The sequence below is a fragment of the Quercus lobata genome, chromosome 4 (assembly GCF_001633185.2).
Source record: "Quercus lobata isolate SW786 chromosome 4, ValleyOak3.0 Primary Assembly, whole genome shotgun sequence".
NCBI lineage: Eukaryota > Viridiplantae > Streptophyta > Magnoliopsida > Fagales > Fagaceae > Quercus > Quercus lobata.
In genome coordinates, this window is record NC_044907.1 from 19,481,571 (window position 1) to 19,490,283 (window position 8,713).

Here is an 8,713-nt window from a genome sequence, read left to right on the forward strand (position 1 = left end):
TGAACTATAGTGCATACCACTTGCTTGTAGAAACCTCGAACATGATTGTGTCTCTTTACTTCGTCACGTTATGGTCTCTTAATTTTGGGCAAGTTTGGACCAAAAGATTTCAAGTATTCTCTCCTTTTTTTGATATAAAAAAGTTGTGAAGTTGTATTAACTTTTGACTAGGCTATTCCATTTCTTGCCCATGAGATATTTCTAAAACTCCATGGACAGTTAGGGTGGTAGTTTGAACTTAAGACCTTATTTGCCTTTTTATTTATTTTAAAATTTTGATTATAAGGATTTCAATGATGGGTTGTTTTCTAATATGATATTTTGTGGTTCTTTCTGGATGTCAAATTCATTCTCAACCATCTAAGCATTTTGGGTGTATATATAGCTACCAAATTTTAGGAGGACTTCAGAAAAAGAAGATTATATATATATATATATATATATATATATTATATACACACACATATACACTACTACTATTTAAAGAGCTTCCTCTATTTGGGTCCTCATTTTTTTGGTTCAAAAATGCTCCTACACTTATGTTTAAGTAGAAATAAAACTAAAAGACAATTTTGTAAAAATACAATTCTAACTCCTACTAGAACATTGCCTAAAAAATAGAGTTACTCTCCAGTTAATTTTCAAATTATTTTATCTACTTTGAAATTAGATTCTCAAAATAAAAATTATATATAAAATAAAAACGCAAGTTTTTTTTTTTTGCTACAAAATAAAAGTGTAATATTTGTTCATTTTTTGAAACTAGCCTCATGACATTCTTTTTTTTTTTTTTTTTTTTTTTTGAGAAGAGCCTCATGACATTCTTTGTTGTATTAGTAGTTCTAAATGCGTAATAATAATGAGAAAACGTATAAACCTCAAATTAGAATGAATGAAAAATTATTACAATATAAAAAATAAAGTCTTATTGCACGCACAAAGCGCGTGTGATAAGGCTAGCATATGTATAAAGTATTAATTGAATTACAAGACTCTTCCAAACTATTATTATTTTTTATATAACTTTAGAATTATATATAATTATAAAAGTAATAAATTACAAAATTCTTGAAACAATAAATGCATGGACACAACAATATGACTTGTTGTAATTTGTACCCAAAAAAAAAAAAAAAAATGATGTTAGTATTAGACCAAGATGAAAGTAAAGCTTAGTTTGAGATTTTGAATACATTGGTCCCCACTTCCTTTGGCTAATTAATTAGAACTAAAATCCTGTTTTCAAACCTTGATTTGAAAGGATGTGATAAGCAGATTTGGTAGCGTCCAACCTAAATTGTAATGTAGCATTGCTCTCTCTGGAAGCCGGGTCTTCCCTTGGGCAGTAGAATTGTTTGTCCCTTCTTTCTGAAGGAGAGTTTGTCTCTGCTGCTCGAGAGTTCTAGGGTCTAAACTCTAACTTCTCCAACACTGTAGATTTGTTTTGTCCAAGAAGGTGTTGTTAGGTTCGTTCCTTCTTGTGAAGGTGTTGTTAGGTTCTTGGGGGTACCACGTGTATTCCTTGGCTTATGGGGTTTTTGTTCAAGGGTTTTGGGAAACTGTTTTTACAGGTTGTGTGTTGGGAAATTCAATTAAACTCTATGGAAGGACCAGCACAGTCATGGAAGCGCCTCTCTCTGTCAATAAGAGAAGGGCCAGAATGCTGCATCACGGCTTACCACACAGAGTCGTCCACCGAGCTGGAGAAAGAAGCAGACGGTGAACGTTACAATCAAGGAGTTTTTCCACAATCAAGGTGTAACGCAAATTGTGGCCCAGGATTCTATGCAGCAAGAAAAAAGTCTGATAACAATGGCCTTACCTTCCCTAACTGCGATATCTCAGGCCATCCCATGGTGACTGTTGGACTTACAGAGGTTGAAGGTGAACGTAACAGCTGCACTGAAGAAGTTAATGCTAAGACAGCCACTCACAGGTCTGATTGTAACGCCAGGTCAGGTATTAACATCCATAACTTGGGTCCTGACTTCACGCATGGAAGTAATAGTGGGCTCAATATGGAAGTTAATGTCGTGGTCAATAAGGGGAGTAGTAACGTGTCCAACTTGGGAAGTAATTCAATGAGTAACGGTTGGAGTGATACGAATCTCACTAATCATGGTAGCCCGTAATTTTTGCTGCCATTATCTCCCACAATTAATGGGATGTTAAGCTGTCCTAAGGGCATTGATATGGAGTTAAATGCGGGGAATGATGACAGCTCACGAATTATTGCTCCTATTAACTCTAATTCCCAGCAATCCCAACGGCAAGTGTTTAATATGGTTAATATTCCAGGCAAGGAAAAAAGCGCAACAACAACAATGAAGGGTAATGAATCAGATCAGTCCAATCAGCCTCCACATCGTGCCATTTGGAAACCTCCTCCATGGCCGATCTTGAAGGTGAACTCTGATGATGCGATTTTCCGGGAACAAAATTCTGTGGATGTTGTTTTGGATATGGGAGGTGGATTAGTGTTGTTTTGGAGATCGATTATTGATGTAATTGTGGAGGGTTTGGGCACAAATTATATTGATACAATGTTTCAAGAAGAAGATAGGGCAGGGATTGGAGTGATCATCCGAGAATGCCAAGGAAAAGGCTTGGCACACATGGTCGGAATCATCCCTCTCCCCCTAACTGTCATAGAGATTGAAACTTTGGCTATATCGAAGGCTTTACAGTTTGATGCTGATATGAGTTTGGAAGATGTCACCCCAGAGGGAGTTTCAGAGATTGCAATGAACGCTTTGAATGCAAATTCGCAGTCTTTGGAATCCTTTGGTTTACTTAGTCATGATGTTAAATGTTTTGCAAGTTTATTTCATTGTATTAGGTTTTCACATGTTCGTAGAGAAGGGTTGTTGTATTCTCACATTAAGAGAAATGATAATGGGGTTGCTCATAGTCTGCCTAAAAATGTATTATGTATACCAGATTTTCAAGTATGGATGGAAGATGTCCCATCTCATATTGGTTCGATTTTACAATTGGATGTAGTTGAATTTTATTAATAAAGTCCATCGGTTTCTTTCTCAAAAAAAAAAAAAAGAAAAAAAAAAGATGAAAGTAATATTATTCTAATCACAATAGAATATATGAACAATTGGGAAAATACAATGTTGTAATATGCCTAGGGCCACAAAAATGTTATCAAAATATTTCACAATTGTCAATTTTCGAGATGACACGTTATTAATGGTATATGATAAAATAATGTTAATGTTGGGCGTCAATGTAAACTAATTAAAAAAATTGCCAACTAAATGTTGTGAAAATTATTTTCTATAACATTATTCAAATTTTTTTTTTTAAAAAGACTACTAACCTTTCTATTTTGGAAAGTGATAAAGTTAAGATAAAGGCCGACTGAAATATGTAAGGAGAAGTGTAGTTGTAGGTCCACAAATTATTTCACAATTTTTTTAACAACAATTTCAACGTGGCAGGCTATGAGTGGTCAATCATCTCTTACATATGGACTCACTATTTTTTCTTCATCAATCACGTTACATTACAGTTATGGCAAAAAATTGTAAAAAAATTTGTATTACCAGAATTTTTCTAAAAGAATAGATGGAAATGACTAGTAAATTTAAAATTTTGGGATGAAACTTTGACGGATATATATAGAGTGATTTTTGGGTTGGCCGAAAAAGACACATTTTGTTTTGCTGAACTAAAACCAAAAATATAGGGATGGAAGTGACCGTGTTTAGACGAGCTGAGACAGCATAGTTCTTTGAACACTCATCCAACTAGTTTACACCATTCCGAAGTGTTTCAACTCTCAAACTTTTCAACTGGGTGAAGAGAAAGAAGAAATGTCAGACTATCTCCCACACGAAGTGGTGCGTGACATCCTGCTCAGTCTACCCGTGAAATCCCTAATCCGATTCAGGTGCGTTTCAAAATCATGTAACTCTCTAATCACAAGCTCTGACTTCATCGATTCACACCTCACTCGATCACATTCACTCCCCTCCAACTCCAGCTCCAACTCTTACAACACACTAATTGTTAGGGACCTTGCTACTTGTTAAGAATATAAAGTGTGAGAAAGACTGAATAGTCTGTATATTGATGTGTATAAAATAATGTACAATAGAGAGCCTTATATAGGCTAGATATGTGTGCAGTATAAGTAAAAGGAGTAAACTACAAGTACAGTATATTGGGCTAAGCCCAATGGGCTAAACTAGTCTAAGCTATACACTAACATCCCCCCTCAAACTCGAGGTGGCAAGGAGGAAGCCAACTGGAGTTTGGATATAAGATCTCGAAGACGACCAGGCGGGTGAGTCTTGGTAAAGATATCAGCAGGCTGGTCAGCAGAGGAGATGGAGAATAACTGGAGATTTCCTTTCTTAAGATGCTGGCGAGTGATGTGGCAGTCGATCTCAATATGCTTAGTGCGCTCATGGAAGACATCATTATGAGCAATGTAGATAGCACTACGATTGTCACAATAAAGAGGAGTGGCAGTGGGCTGTGGAGCATCCATGTCAGCCAAGAGCCAGCGAAGCCAAACAAGCTCACAAGTGGTGTCGGCAAGGGCACGATACTCAGCCTCAGTACTAGAACGGGAAACCACATCCTGCTTCTTGCTGCGCCACGAGACCAGAGAAGTACCTAACAGGAAACAGAAACCTGTGATAGAGCACCGATCAGTCGGATCACCTGCCCAGTCAGCATCTGAATAAGCATGAAGCTCGAGAGAAGATCGAGAGGAGTAATGCAGACCATGATAAAGTGTGCCTTTGACATATCGGAGAATCCGAAGAACAGCAGCATAGTGGACAGAACGAGGTGCATCCATGAACTTACTAACCATACCCACGGCATGTGAAATATCTGGACGAGTAACAGTGAGATAGATCAAACTGCCAACCAACTGACGATAGCGAGTAGCATCGGATATAGGTTCACCGTCCAAGGGTGTGAGTTTTGCATTGTATTCCAAAGGAGTGGAAACAGTCTTGTTATCAGTGACACCGGCTTTGGAGAGAAGATCAGAAGCATATTTAGCTTGGGAAAGATAGTATCCATCAGAGGATGAGGTAACCTCAAGCCCAAGAAAATAGCTGAGAGTGCCCAGATCTTTCATCTCAAAATGCTGACTAAGGAAGTTCTGAAGAGAGCGGATACCTGCAGAATCATCTCCAGTAATAATCATATCATCAACATAAAGAAGAATAAGAGTGATACCAGCAGAGGATCTTCGAACAAAGAGAGCAGTGTCATGAGGACTCGAAGTGAAACCCTGCTGAGCAACAACTGAGCTAAACTTTTCAAACCAAGCTCGAGGAGCCTGCTTGAGGCCATAAAGAGCACGGCGAAGGCGGCAAACTTGATTGCCTGAGTGTGGATAGCCAGGGGGTGGTTGCATGTACACTTCTTCATGGAGGTCTCCATTGAGGAAAGCATTCTTCACATCCATTTGATAAAGAGGCCAACGGCGAACAGCAGCCACAGCAATGAGACATCTAACAGATGTAAGACGAGCAACAGGAGCAAATGTTTCCTCATAGTCAATACCATACTCCTGAGTAAAGCCCTTGGCAACTAGGCGAGCCTTGTATCGTTCAACAGATCCATCAGCCTTGGTCTTGATCTTGTAAACCCACCTACAACCTACTACAGACTGACCAGGAGGCAAATCAACCATATCCCACGTGTGATTCTTATGAAGGGCATCTAGTTCTTCATTCATAGCTTGCTGCCAAAGAGGGTCAGTATGAGCCTCACGATAGGTGTGAGGTTCATAGAGAGTGGCAAGAGCAAAAGAGCAATGATAATCAGTGAGATAAGGGGGAGGAATGCTTACCCGAGTGGAACGACGAAGTTCAGGACCAATAGGAGACTCAGGAGAGGGTGGTGCCACAGGATCCAAGACAGGCGGGTCATATGCCGGAGACAGAACCGGAGATGAGTCGTCTGGAGAGGCAGTCGATGCTGAAGAATCCTCCACAAGTTCAGGATAGAGAGGGAGGAAAAGATCAGTAAAAATGGGAGACTCTGAGGAAGAAGATGTAGGAAACTGCTGAAGACTCGTGAAAGGACGATGTTCCCAAAACTCAACATGACGGGAGACACGAAGGCGATGAGAAATGGGATCATAGCAGCGAAACCCTTTTTGAGACACACCATAACCAAGGAAACAACAGAGACGAGTACGAGGTTGGAGCTTTGTTCGTTCATGAGGAGGAAGAGAGACAAAGCAAGCACAACCAAAAACCCGAAGAGAGGAGTAGTCAGGAGTTTGACCATAGAGAAGCTCAAATGGTGATTTGTTGTGTGTAGTTGGTGAAGGAATACGATTAATAGTGTGCACAGCAGTGAGTGCGGCCTCACCCCAAAATCGCTCAGGAAGAGAGGCAGAAATGAGAAGGGTGCGGACAACATCAAGAATGTGACGATGTTTTCGTTCTGCACGACCATTTTGTTGAGAGGTGTAAGGACAAGACCGCTGAGGAAGAGTACCATGTCTGTCTAAAAAGGATAGGAAAGATTTATCATTATATTCTTGAGCATTATCTGATCGAAAGACTTTAACGGTGCGATTGAACTGTGTTTCAATCATTTTATGAAATGTTTGGTAAATAGACACAAGTTCAGACCTATGGTGAAGCAGATAAATCCAAGTATACCGAGAAAAATCATCCACAAATATGACAAAATATTTAGATCCCCCCTCAGTGGGAACAGGTGCAGGACCCCAAATATCAGAATGTATAAGATCAAAAGGGGCAGAAGAAAAGGAGTCACTTTTATTAAATGGCAATTTTGTTTGTTTGCCAAAATGACAGGAAGTACAATCAAATTTTGAAAACTGAACTGAACCTAAATGACCTTGAGAAGCTAACAATTGAAGACGAGATAAGGATGGATGACCAAGACGAGCATGCCATAGATCAGGTGAGGAGGTGGCAGTGGTAGCAGCTGCAGAAACAACTTGTGAAGGAATCTTCAAGTCATGAACCTCAAACATGCGACCAACCTTACGGCCTGTCCCAAGCACTTGACCCGTCCGGGGATCCTGCACATCCACACCATGATTAGTAAATAGAAGATCTACGCCTAATTCGCAAAGTTGACCAACAGAAAGCAAATTGAGGGATAACTTTGGAATATGAAAAGTGTCACTAAGGGATAAACAAGGAGAAGAGATTGTTCCTTTATGACTAACAGGCATAGGAGTTCCATCAGCAGTGTAAATGGTGATTGGATGTTCTAAGGGTGCCTTATCAGAAAATTGGGATTCATCAGGAGTCATATGGTTACAACATGCAGTATCAAAAAACCAAGGTTGTTTACCTGAGGTGACAGAAAGGGCAGTGGAAGTGTGGGATAAAACCTGTTGAACAACTGCCTCAATATCAGCCGTAGTAAGTGAGGAAGCCAAAGATGGACCTGTAGGAACCGATGGATCTGAAGGACATATAGCAGCTGCCTGAGGAAGAGAAGCTTTATTCTGCTCTTGCACAAATTTCTGTAGCTTACGACAAACAGAGATGTCATGGCCTTTGGCACGGCAAAACTTGCAGTGAGCACCTTTGGAAGACTGAGAGGTGGGACGCCCGGAGTTTATTCGCGGAGGAGCAGTGAATGCAACAATGGGAGGCTGTGGTGAGGGTGTAGCCAAGACATGATCAGATGATGTCATGTGATAAGTGGGCCGACGATTCTCCTCAGAAATGAGCTCCTTTACTGCAGCATCAAGAGAAGGAGTAGGAGACCGGCTAAGTAGAGAAGCCCTAGTAGGCTCAAAATCCTCACGTAAACCCATCATGAAGTGCATAAATCTACGGCGATCCCGATATTTGACAAAAAGCTCAATGTCCTTAGAACACACCAGTGGAGGATCTGCAGCAGAGAGTTGTTCTCACATAGTAGAAGTCTGAGAATAAAAATCAGAAATAGACTGACCTGTCTCTTGGCGCATTTGATAAAGTTTTGATTCAATGTGAAACTCCAAGCTTGAATCATTAGTGCAGTTATAACGATCGGCCAAAAATTTCCAAGCAGCCTCAGCAGTTTCAAGACGAGGAAGAAGATTATGAATGGAGGGAATAGAGGTATTGATAAACCAAGATAAGATCTTACTCTGAATACTCTCCCATTCTTCTAGACGTTCTTCATAATCATCTGTTATAACAGCAGTCTTGGAAGACTCTTCAGCAGCTGTGGCTTTGGACTTAGGGTTTGGTACTGGCATAGGAATTGAACCAGTCACATATCTCCACAGTTTACGACCCTTGAGAAAGACGGTCATATTCTGAGACCATGCATGATAGCTCGTAGGACCATCCAACATGATGGTGATGGGACGTATGATATCTCGTTCACTTTGTTGAGCCATAATGAAGAAAATGACCAAAAAGTGAGATTTAGATACCTCAAATGCAGAAACGGAGCCCAAAATCAGAATCTACGTGAAAAACTGAGCAAGACAGGTCCTGTTGAAAAATTTTGACTTAGTCAACGGTCAAGTCAAAGTCAACGGTCAGGTCTGGTCCAGTCAACGGCTGACGTGTGCTGACGTGGCAGGGTGACGTCACACTAGGGCTGACGTGGCAGTTCGCGGAACAAAGCTGGCGCGTGGGGCGCGTGTAAGCGTGTGTGGCGCGTGGAGGACGTCTGGTCTGGCGCGTGGAGCGCGTGAGGGAGAGTGACGGCGCGTGTCGGCGCGTGGTGGCGCGTGGAGCGC

The 8,713-nt window shown here is 40.6% G+C and overlaps 1 protein-coding gene across 1 annotated transcript; it reads right to left on the bottom strand.

The window, feature by feature from the left end:
• Positions 1-6,902: 6,902 nt before the first annotated feature.
• On the bottom strand, positions 6,903-8,148 carry LOC115984370. Its single transcript, XM_031107398.1, has 2 exons — positions 7,321-8,148; positions 6,903-7,042 (listed from the first exon to the last, which is right to left on the bottom strand). Exons 1-2 carry the CDS (start codon positions 7,802-7,804, stop codon positions 7,005-7,007), a joined length of 522 nt encoding a protein of 173 aa, XP_030963258.1. The 5' UTR covers positions 7,805-8,148; the 3' UTR covers positions 6,903-7,004.
• Between the last annotated feature and the right edge of the window lie 565 nt (positions 8,149-8,713).